General features: G+C 42.3%; 1 protein-coding gene across 1 annotated transcript; it reads left to right on the forward strand.

Annotated features, from left to right (window-relative positions):
• The first annotated feature begins 1211 nt into the window (after positions 1-1211).
• Positions 1212-6344, forward strand: MTFMT (mitochondrial methionyl-tRNA formyltransferase). The gene is made up of 9 exons (XM_065734062.1): positions 1212-1360; positions 1737-1949; positions 2342-2464; positions 2990-3092; positions 3645-3720; positions 3911-4002; positions 4525-4606; positions 5212-5294; positions 5887-6344. The coding sequence occupies exons 1-9, from the start codon at positions 1212-1214 to the stop codon at positions 6082-6084; spliced, it is 1119 nt and encodes a 372-aa protein (XP_065590134.1). The 3' UTR covers positions 6085-6344.
• The last annotated feature ends 5973 nt before the right edge of the window (positions 6345-12317 follow it).

Genomic DNA, 12317 nt, shown 5'->3' on the forward strand with positions numbered 1-12317 from the left:
TAGCAGCATCATATTATTTATGGACAGATTGCTAGACCACCTCTCTCCTACATGTTTTCCAAGCAGAAGTACTCTGCTTACTTCAATGTCTTCTTGAACCAACGCCAATCCTTCATCCTTGTTACCCCCTTGTTTATCTTTGTCACTATTTTTCGCTGTGTTCTTCCATACGTAACACCCCGAGGAGCTGGCTGGAACTGCAGATGTGACTGAACCGAGGATTTTCATGAGCTCCACGAGTAACAGAGAATTCCACAAGTAACAGAGGACTAAGCTTTCTGGAGCACTCAAATGACGTGTGTTGATGCCCAACTAGGAAACTATTTCTGCATTTGCTATTCTCATTTTGTCAGGGCACATAAGCGATACTGTTAGGATCACTTGGCTTCTTGTTTTATTTTCTCATTTACATGTTCTCATTAATTCCCCTCTGCTTCTGCCAGTGGAGACAGAGGCATCTTCTATGCCAGAGAGAAAAATAAAACCCTAATGATGAAAGAGAGAATAAAAACACACAGCACGGTTCTATGAGGTGCAAAATCTCGTTTTCCCTAATGATCTTTCCTCGGTGTACCCTTCTGCCCCCTATTTCTCTGTCTTCTTTCTCTATTTCTCACTGGCTTACATAAGTTGTTTCCAGATTCTCATGTGCTATACTGTAGAAATTCCTAGTGTGATGCGTTGTGATTGAGATGTCTAAGGAATTTTGGATGCAGCATACAATAAATGAAGTCCTACACAAGTAAACTACCATCCCAAATGGGGAAAGGATGTTCTCAGCAGAGCAACAAAATGTTTTCATTCTTATGTTATGGGAGAGGGCAGTTCTTTGAATGATGATGTGGTTTACAAGAAAACATTCTTTAAACTACAATCACAGTTAGAACAAAGCTGTGCAGAGCGGGACACAGCCATTCGCTTCTTGAACGCTGCGTTGGAGCCAGGAGAAAGCAGCGTTGCGGGGTCAATATCCCCTTCAACCCCGCACTTTAGCTCTGCACTGGGGCGGAGCAGCCCATACACGCCCAGCAGGACAACGGAGCACTGCTCCCGCAGCACAGGCACTGACAGAGCATGCCTTTCCCCGCCCACAAAATGGCGGTCCCGCCCACAAAATGGCAGTCCTGACATCAAGATGGCGGCCCCGCCCCCAAAATGGCGGCTCTGCCCTCACGTCGGTGACATCGTCTCTTTGCGCCGGAAGTGCCGCCATGCGGGGGCGACTGTTCCGCGCGTGGCGTGAGGGGCTGAAGGCGGCGGGTGGCGGAGCGCGGGCTCGGCGGGAGCCGCCATGGCGGGTGTTGTTCTTCGGCACCGACCGCTTCGCTGTCACTGCTCTGCGCGCCCTTCAGGCCGCCAGGTACCGCCCGGAAGGCTAGACACCGAGGAATGGGAGGTTGGGGCCGGTGACGAGGTGGGTTCTGAGGGCTTCAGGGGGAGGGCAGGGCCGGGCTCAGGGGTGAGCGTGGGAAAGAGAGCGGGCAGCGGCCGTGGGGGGTTGCGCGTGGGCCGTGGGATGGCGCGTGGGTCGGTGTTGAAGAAGCAAAGCACAAAGGGCCGAGGAGATTGATGAGTCTGGTATCAGAGAGGGGCTGGGGAGAGGGTTGGGATGAAAGCCTGGGGGCCATGTGGGGGATGGTTCTCGGAGCCGCAGGTGTCGTAGGGTGGGAGGGTCAGCAGTCTGATTGTCCTTAGCTCTGCCTGCGCGAGTTTTCTCCATTCTTTGCCCACCTCAGGGATCCCAGCAGGGATTTGCTCGTGTCCAGGCTGGAGGTGGTGACGCTGCCCTCCCGCCTGCCTGGGGGGCTGCCTGTAAAGGGCTGTGCCCGTGAGCTCCAGCTGCCTGTGCACGAGTGGCCGCAGACGGGGCCTGTGGGGCAGTTTGATGTTGGTGTGGTGGCATCGTTCGGACGTCTTCTGAGCGAAGACCTTATTTTGCAGTTCCCATAGTAAGTGAATTGACATCTGCTGCTGCTTTCTTAGCAGAAATGGGCTCTGCTTTCGTCTGTCATTGCAGTCAGTGACTACGACTTGTAGGTGGTGAGGTGAACTTCTACCATGAAGTTATTGCTTGACTGAGTCCTTTTGTCATTGTGAGGCTCTTTATCATGTTGATAGAGATCTGTGCAATCATTCAGCATAATGCATTCATCTGTTTTCCTTCCCTTCCCTTTTTGTGTTTACTGGGAAGCTGAAGATTACATAGTGTGATTTTTTCCTTTATGTGTATGTCTGAATCTCAGAAGTTCTGAGCAGGTAATTCCTGAAGTAGTTTCAACGTAGTGTTGCACACACGTTTACATAAATTGCAGTCACTATTCCTACTCAAACTTCATTTCAGTGGTGTGCTGAATGTCCATCCCAGCTGTCTCCCACGGTGGCGTGGTCCAGCACCAATAGTCCACACAGTACTTCATGGTGACAAAGTGACTGGGGTGACAATTATGGAAATAAGACCAAAGAGGTATGTTCCCAAAACAACTTGCTGCTGCTTCTCTATGTAAGTGCTAGTTGTTGGTGTTTTTTTAATGCATATTCAATATTAAAATTTGAAACACTTAGAATATGAGACTTGCCACACATGTAATGAGTGCAATCTGTACTTTAGGCTACTGTGATTACTGTGATGATGATTTAGTTTTTTGTGTGTTTTAGGAACTGGTTTTTATTGGTGGAATTGTCCTCTAGTCATGACAGTCAGAATGCTACATTTTTTTTATATTAATTCCTCCTGAGTGATCTTCAAATGGGTAGTTAATGTTGAAATAATTACATGGATTTAAAATTTGTGTGTTGCTAGAATTTGAGTTTTGCTTGCTAAGATGTATCCTATTTTCTGTTTCATCATGTGAACCAGTCTTTAAAATTTTAGTTTCATTATTAAAAAAAAAGTTGTGAATGACTGAGTTAATGTATTTAATGTAAAATTTTGAACTGTTAGTTGAACTAGTTTTTCCTCTGATAAGCTTGTTTGTTTTCTGCTTTGTAGGTTCGATGTAGGTCCAATTATTAAGCAAGAAGAGTGTCCTGTTCCTCCTCAATGTACCACAAAGGAGTTGGAAGTGATATTAGCAGAGATGGGTGCAAACATGGTAAAATCATGCAAGCTAGTTTCTCGTTAGTACCTTGCTTTCAATGTGAGCTATTCTTTGTAACCTTGTTCTGAGCTGAGTACAGTTGTTAGGAGGAGAATGATCCAGAATTGAGTGTTTGTGAGCATCATCTCTTGCTGAGAGGAAAGCTAGGTGGTGTGTGATAAGCCATTGGTATTGCATTGCTGTTCTGCTTGTAATCAGTGAAGAACTCACTTGCTTTGTGTGGAAACAGTGCAGCTGCTTCTTTTGTTGAAGAGAATGTTTGAAAGCTGATTTTTAAGATCAATAAGCAGCCTGTTTTAGGGTTAACATCTTAGAGCAGATCATCCAGAAAGGAATACTTGTTGATTTTTTTTTAATTGTGAAGAGTGCTTGTGCTGTATCTGTGTATGTTATATACCCAGAAGGCTCATACTGACCAAATCTAAAATCTGAGAACATTTGACTGATGAAAAATGAAGTACTGCATTGATAGGTCTTGGATTTAGTATTCCTTTCAGTAAATGCACTCTGATTTGCCAGCATTCTTTACTAATTTTTATGCTGCAGCTGCTGTCAGTTTTGAAAAACTTGCCTGAAAGTTTAGAAAATAAAAAGGAGCAACCAAAAGAAGGAGTAACATTTGGTAGGTACCCTTTTTTATTTATTTTTATAACAGAACATTATTTTTTCTCTCATCAGTTGGAAAAAAAGACTTTCTCCTGTGGTAGGTTTTTGGTGTTTTATTGTTTAGATGCCTTTTTCAGTATGGTCTTCCTACTGCTGCCCCTGGCTTCAAAGCAGATATTAGTTATTTTCATTTCTTTTTCTCCTAGCTCCTAAAATATCTGTAGCTAAGAGTTGTATAAATTGGGAAGAGCAGACAGCTGCACAAATAATTCAGCTGCATCGTGCCATAGGAAGTATGGTAAGAGAGTAGCTTTTCTAACTCTTTTCTGTCCTCCAGCACATCTGTTTGGCTTAGCTAATTTAACTAGTGACTGAAACTCAGGTTGAGTTATCCTCTAAGTCCTAGAATCTATTTAAAGTCCCAGGGTACTTAGAGATAGACTTGGGATGAGAGAATTCTTACCAGCTCTGTAATTAGCTCACTAGTTTTGTTTGGATTCCTTACCTCCAAGACTTCTGTGAGGGGTTTGAGAACATGAATGCCATCTTTTCATGAGAGTTGAGTGCAACTGAACTGTTACTGCAGGTAGTTGCTTAATAAGGTACTGTATATACTAACAATTTGTTTATCAATGAGAAGAGCAAAAAAAGAAAGCTAGATGTAGTAAATAAATAATTTTATCTGGATACAATACCTACATTTTCTCCTAATGCTATTTCATAGGTGTCTTGCATAAGGGGAGGGAAAGGGAAAAAAGCAACAAAAAAACCCTAGAAATCATGGAAATTGTCCCATTGCGTTGTCTACTTCTGTTTCCAGTTTCCTTTGCAGACACTTTGGAAGGGCAGTACTGTTAAACTTCTGGATTTTGTGGAAGTGGATAACATCCTTGATTCTGCTGGTATGTGTTCTAAGATTAGTCTGTTAAGTAAAGTTCTTGTGTGTTTGTAAGCATTGACTTGAAGATTGTGCACAGTTGTGCTAAACAAGTACTGCTTTTTGAAACTCTGCTATAACTAAAGCAGTCTGAGGTGCTCAAGAGTGTATTGCCCAAAGGGAAGCATGATATGGATTGTAAGTCTGTTCCTGCTTCACGATGATGATGAGAGAACAGCAGGCATAGTTCTGTAAATCCTGAGCTTTGAAGATTTTAATTCTGTAATGAGTTAAGAGGTCCCCTTGTAATGCTGTTGCCTCGTGATCTCCCAAGAGCAAAGCTAGCTCTGTGTATTGTCACTTAAACAATTCTCTGTAGTTACCTGTGGATCTGAGAGCTTTGCATGCTCTCAGTGCTGTACTGAAGTGTGCAGGGCTTTAAAGGCTGCTTGTGGGTGAGAGAGTGACTGTTCTGATTCTCTCCTGCTTATTTAAGTATATATAATTTATATAGTAAGTTTTCTTGAGCAAAATAATAACACAAGGTAATTATATTTCAGAGGCAGTAGCGTTTTTAACATCTTTTTCTTATTTATGTAAAAATCCAAAGCAATCTTGTTTTGCTTCTAGATCAAATATTAAGTGACCATGGAGCTGTTCCTGGCTCACTACTCTACCACAAAGTGTCCCAAACACTGGTAGCTCGGTGCAAGGTAGGCTTCTGTTTGTTTTGTTTTCATTTCCTTAAAGGTGAGGTTTCCAGTATCTGTGTTACTTAACATCTGTCTTAATTGTCCATAATTGAGGAAGCATTACCTGAGGTTTAGATTTATTGAGAATTACCTGAAGCATTACCTGAGCATTACCTGAAGCATACCTGAGGAAGCATTTCTTTTCTGAAAGAGTGGTCAGGCACTGGAATGGCCTGCCTAAGGAGGTGGTTGAGGCACCATCCCTAGCGCTGTTCAAGAAGCGTTTAGATGAGGTGCTAAAGGACTTAATTTAGTAGTTGGGTAGAGATAGTGATAGGAGGATGGTTGGACTAGATGATCTTATAGGTCTTTTCCAACCTTATGAACTTATGAACTTATGAATTATTCACTGACCTAGTTTGGGTTAGCATCGGTCCCTTTACTTGATACCTCAAAGAGCTTTTAATTTCCAATTAAAGATGTTTCATTTGCAAGTGGGAGTTCTCACTCATAGCATGTACTTGATGATACAGAGCACATTTAGCAAGACAACCTAATATTTAAAACATGCAAGAAGCTTACTGCCATCCTTTGTGTTTTGCTTTTTCTCTAGGAGGGCTGGGTTGGAATCAAAACAGTTGTATTAAAGAAGAAGCTTACAGCAGTTGACTTCTACAATGGGTATATGCACTCCTGGTTCCAGCAGAACTTGAGAACAGTTCATCAGGAATGCAGGTTTCAAACACTCAAGCTTAACGTTTCAAAAAAGACTGTGAAAGAGAGGGAAGTATTGTTGCAGGATGTAAAGTGATAGACGTCTTCTTCCACATCTTAAAATACATCTGCAAGTTCATATAAAATATTTCATTGCCAAACAGTGACACTGAACTTGGTTAAGAATTTTCCTTCCCAGAAATTTTGACATTACTGTCAAGCATTCTGTTCTCATCGTGGGTTTCTGATGATGATCATTACTACATGAACAGAATCTGTGAATACTGAGGGCAGTGAATAAACCTGTGTTTGCACTGTTGGGTAATAAATCTATTTTTATATAATGTTTTCAGTATTTTTTTTTTCTTGGACTTTCAGTATAACTTCCTCCAAGCTTAACCTGTGCTCAGTTGCTTTAATCTAGGAACATTCCCTTGCTTCTCTGTAATTCATATATAGTTTCAGAAAAGCAGGACAAAAGCCTGTTTCATTGCTAAATCAATTGTCCAATATTATCACCTCTGATAGGATTTCTTGCAGGTGAGTATTCTTGCAGTGTTTTACTTACATCTTTGCCATAGTTATGACATTTTCTAGTGAGAATAACATGCAGTTTATTGAGGATGTATCTGTTCTACCTCAAAGTTTAATGCTCACTGACAGCTTGATTTTTCTCATGGATCTTTACACTTTATTTTCTTTGTCCCTGCATTGAGGTGAATAATGTGTGCTTTAGCTAATAGCATCTGGAGCATCTTCTTCTGTCTGTGATTGTTTTCTTATAGTTAATGACTTTAACACAAGAACCCAGAAGCATCATATATTTCTTACTGAAATTTGACTGTTTCTTGGTGAATACATAGAGCCATGTTCAGCTGGTCATATGCCTTTGTCAGTTTGGTAGACTAGGTGGGACTTTCTGAGCAGCGTGATGTTACATGTGATCAACCATTCCTTCTTAGTTCTCTGTTCTTGGTAATTTTCTCTTATCAAGCTCATTGCTTAATGACAATTAATGCTTAAGTGATGTTTTGGTCCTCAATGAAAAGTGTGGAGCAATTCTTTTTCTAATCCACAGACTCCTTAGTGTCTCTCATCTTGGTTAGTAGATGTTTTTCTTTGGTACCTTTTGTTTTTTTGATCCATTCCTTCAGCATTTTGTATATTGATTCCCCTTTCTCCATTCTTCTTTTTGTTTTCATGTACAAGAATGTATTGTACTTAGCTGTGTTACATCCCTTCAGGGAACTCGTGTTCTGCTGTCATGATTTCTCTCTGTTACAAGATTTTACCCAATGAAGGGTTGCTATCTAATCTGAGCTTTTCAGCTTTTCCTCAGCCTGGAGGTTCCTGGCAGATATCAGAGCATTCCATGCAAAGAACCCCAAAACTGACAGTTTTTCATACTTTGTTCCTAAAACAGGAAAAATAAAATAACACGATAAGGACAACAACAAAATAAAGACCAGATCAGTTGATAGAAGCTGCTGTAGTGTTATTTGCTCAGTATATTCCTTTTTTTTTTCTTCTGAATACTGTTACAATTAAAACAGTCACTAAAGCTACTCAGACCTGGCGAGGCCCTGTTCTGTTAGCTTCACCTTCACAGCATTTGCACAGAAATTGTGAGCCTTAAAGAAGAACAAAATTTCAAGCCACATCCTCTTCTGCCTGTCCCTTTGGCTCTTCAGGCTTTTCTGACCATTCATGCCTGTTCAAGCAGTTGTGGCTGAGTGTTAAAACTGAAGTCATGCACGGTGCTTATGTCAAGGTGACAGGAACATGACATGCCTGAGTGTGACTCACTGAATGAGTTCAGAATCTTAAAGTGTTATATAATGTGAATTAAAATGCTTCTGAAGAAGCATCTGTTAAAGCAGATGCTGCAGTATTTTTCTTTCACTGCCATTGGTCCATCAGTGAATCCATCTCTCACAGGTTGTCTAGAGCATGTTATCCTCCAAGAAGTCCATGCTCGTGAATGCGAGACAAAAACTGCAAGCAGCAGTAGGCTAGAAGTTGAGCTTCTGTGGAAAACTGCTTTGTCTCTTCCTGTGGTCTCCAGGGTGCAGTTTGTGCTGCAGACTTTTTGTAAAACTCCTAACAAAGTTCCTTGGAAGCTCTTCTAACTTACTGAGGCCCCTTTGCTTTTCTTGAACCTGCTGTGACATCGTAGTAGCAAAGAACTGTGTAGGGATCCCAGGGAAAGATCCTCTGAAATTACTTTGTAATTTACCAAAGTTGCCATTCTGTTCTGCTGTGTTTAAAACATTCAGAGAGCATTTGGTCAGAGCATAGCATTTCAAACTGATGTGACCCTGCTGAGTGCCATTATTGCTGGTAGCCAGAATACCAGCTTCCAACTCTCAGAGTCTGCATTAAATGTTGGCATCAATGAGAATCCGTGGTACACTTTGCACATCTACTGACAGTTTGAGATTATGCCTTGTGTGAGATCTGTTGCAGTTAGTTGCTGTTGGTGGTGGTGATTTCAGTTTTGAAGCATAGGGTAGCAGTTTCCCTCCCTCTTTCAAGGAGGTGGAAGTGGCATGCACTCAGACACCCGGTAGATGGTGCTCACTGCATCACTTTTGGGGGAAGAACAAGGTCAGCGGGTAGAAGAGCTTGAAAAATCAGGTTCAGAATATCTTCGGTTATGTTTAATACCAAATAATGTCTGAACTGTGCAGTGGCCAGAGTTCCTATACCTTTTGGTGTTAACCTCCTCAGAATCTCTTTCTATATAAAAGATTACCTAATGCCAGACAGTTTGCTGTAGTGTAACGGTTAGTTGTCCTGGCTTTGAATGTGCACAACTTTCCCCAGTTGTTTTATGGAGGAATTATGCTTTTTTTTTTTTTTTTTTTTACAGAGGAAATCTTTGACGTGCTATTTTTGACGTGGTGGAGAAGCTTTAAAGGGAATTGGAGTTCCCCAGGCAGCTGTTAGCCAAAATGTTTCTTTGGAAACTACGCCTTCACCTGACTCTGTAGGGATTTAACCCAGAAGGTAATGAAAATCTGATTATTTTTGCAGATCAGGTGAAACAAAAATGGGGCATTCACTGATGAGGTGTGGAATAGCATGTCAAGGTTTACTCTGGAACATAGGCATGGTGATTCAATCCCCAGAACTACTGTTTTGCTCAAGCACAGCCACCCTAGCAATTGGAAAGTGATACTAACGAAATAAAACAGCTGTTCTCTTGGAGAGAGGAACACAGCAGAGGTATTCATAGACCCAACATCCGCTAGGGCTCAGTTCAAGATCACCAAAGCCAAATTACTGGTAGAACTGCAAAACCTTTGGATACTAGAAGGGCTCTGGTGTTCAGCAGGGATGATTTCATCTTGTATTTCAAGTAAATGTTACAGGGAGTGATATTTTCTAGTATGTTGATGACTAGCAGTTGGTTGCATCTGTTCTATAATCAAACCTTACCCGTCCCCCTGCTTCCTAGGCAACTTCATTATTCCTGTTTTCTACTGAGTACAAATAAGTAGTGTAGGTGATTAATCACAGGAATATTTGAGGCTTTTAAAGAAGTTGTTTGGGGAAGTCAGTGAATAATACAAAGGTTGAGTTTAGATGAGAATATCTCTTCTTGTGTTTATCCTCACTGCTGACAGCCTGATAGCTTCTGGGAGGCACTATTTTTCCCTTCTTAAAAACAAGAGGAGGGATAGGTCATTGGGATGGAAACCAGGTGACCTTAATGGAAGCTTCTTTGCCATTAGCCCCAAACCTACGGATGTTTGGGAGCAAGGCCTCTTGCTTCAGCCTGCTTCTCAAAGTTGGTGGTCTGAAAGCTAATGCAAAGGGAGGAGCAGAGTCACAGCCCCCTTGCATTCCTGGAGTTGATGCTCTTCTTTGATATGTGGGAGTGTGCCTTAGGTTTCAGGTTGCAGAAGGGATGCTACAGTACACTGACCATAAGCATAGGCCCTCAGGAACTAGAAAAGTCAGAATTAATACTGAACTCTAGCATAACCCTGCTGTCAAGGGTGAACTTTAGGACCTCCTGTAATTTTTCTGCTAGATAAACTTTCTTGATTTATTTGACATGGTGACTTATCAGTGGTGAAGAGGTGTTAGCTCTGAGTGGTAGTTTCTGGCTTCTTTTCTGCTGTTAGCACTTCAGTGCCCGTGTTTGAAACCTCTCAGCCTTGTTTTATATGCAGTGTGCTCTGCCAGCAGCATCTTCTGAGTGCTCAGGGGCTCAGTGAGTGCAGAGATGAGCTTGTTTCTCCAAGTTGGAGTCAAGCTGCAATGGGGAACAGTTTGGGGAAACTTGGAGAGCTTCTTGCTGTTTCAGGGATAGGCAGAATTTCAGGGCTGTCACCACTTCACTGGGTAGAAAATTCTGTTTAATAGCTAAAGGAAGAGCACTAAACTCTGCCCTTTGGCTCTGGCAAGCCCCTGTGTAGCATGGGGACCAGATCCTGAGCCTGCATTCCTCCCTGTAACTCCTGGGTTGATCTGGAGAAGTCATTTGTGTTACTTCGCTCTCGAAGTGATGAAGTCAGGGCCAGAATTTGGCTGTCTGTCTGCAGAGAGAGGAGACGTTTCTCTAAGTCTGCAGTGCAAGCCAAGAGCTCTGTGGGAAGGTCCAAGCTAATGCTCCCCACTGGCTGCCTTGGCCCCAGCTTGTGCCAAGCCCTTGCAGCAGACTAGACACAAAAGAAAACACGCAGTCTAAATTCATTGGTATGAAGAGGTTGTGCCAGAGTATTCTGCAGCTCTTCTTTTTCTGTTTCTCTTTGTTAGTTGTCAGTATGCATGAGAAGGAAGATTATAAAGGTTTGTAGTTATTGTGTTTTGTTGGTTTTTTTAGTCATAGTTCAGGCTTCATTGGCATTTAGTCCTGCACAGCTCTGCATTTAATACCCAAGATGCTCCATGGCAGACCTGAAAACCTGTTCCAGATGTTCTAAAGGCTGTTGAAAGATTCCCCATATCCTTTGTGAGCTCTTGGTAAGACACAGACCTGTATCAAGACTGTATCCTCACCGGAAGGAGAGAAGTGAGTGGTAGGAGAGAGGGAAATCCACAGCTGGGCATGTGTTTCGAGTCAGTTTTCATTTAGGAGCCCTTTGTTATGATCTCTTTCAGAGAAGATTTGAGTGCTGGAGACCTCTTGGCTTACATGCTCCAAAAAAGTTTGTTGTCGGGGGGTGTTCTTGAGTGTGAACATGGGATGTACTCTGTGCTGGTGAGGTCCCAGGTGCCTCTCTATGAGTAGTGGCACAGAGATTGTGGGGATTTTGTAGGGCAATGTGTTTAATAGAGCTCTTGGAATTGGGTCACTCTCTGACCCCTTCTGTGGCCATCTGTGTTGCGTGATTTTTCTGTCATCCTTAAAGTACTTGTTGCCAGCCCTTTTCCTCCCCAGTCCTGTCCCACTCTGGGAACCCCACTGCCCCTTTCTAGGCATCCCTTGCCCTGACCTGTTGTCTGCATCTCCCACTAATTGCTGCCCCTCTTCATCTTGTGGATGTGGTGCTGCTTGCAGGCTGGGGACAGATTCCCTGACTGCAGCATTCTGTAGCAAAGCCTTGGACTCAGGGGAGCAGCAGCTGCCCACCAAATCACTTTCCCATAGCCAGCATCAGTCTCACACTGAAAAGTGAAATTTTGTAGGTTGTTCTTTGGTCAGCTCTACGCATGGTTTATTTACTTGGGCATGTCAAACACAACAGTAATACAGCATTGCCAGAATTACGAAATGACTTTTTTTTAATTCATCTACCCTACTGTAGAACACTATTTGAGAAATGCAAGAAGGAAGAGAAAGCTTTAATTTTATCCATGTGGAGCCTACAAATCCACATGGCTTCTCTGTGCTGTCAAGCATGTGAGTTCTTGGAAATGCAGCTGATGGTAGTTTAGCTCGAGTACATCGTTCTAAAACAAGCTAGAAATAAATAAAATACTTACATTTCAAGTACAAAACCTTGCAGTTAAATTTCAATATGAGGAAATCAGTTTATTCCTTTTCATGTTACCAACTACTGTACAGGTACTTGGGCTGGCAAAGTCTGCAGATGCAGAATAGAAAAACGTCTTATGTACATGACTTAATTGATCTGTGTGTCCAGCCTTCCCTTTAGGCTGGCAGGTGAAGTTTCATATCAGATTTTTGACACTTTTAGTAAGGCAGGAGCTCACTACAAGTACTGCCTCCCTATTTTGGCCTTACATCTTTCCGGTGTAATGCAAAAATAAGAGTTAAAAAAAAAAAAAAAAGAGGAGGTTGAGCATCATGCCTCAAAATTACTGACAACTGCCTGCTTTGAATTAGGCTATTTGCAGGCAGATACTTATATTTAA

The sequence above is a fragment of the Cyrtonyx montezumae genome, unplaced genomic scaffold (assembly GCF_038088225.1).
Source record: "Cyrtonyx montezumae isolate F1298 unplaced genomic scaffold, pur_monq_1.0 scaffold_17, whole genome shotgun sequence".
Taxonomy (NCBI): Eukaryota; Metazoa; Chordata; class Aves; order Galliformes; family Odontophoridae; genus Cyrtonyx; species Cyrtonyx montezumae.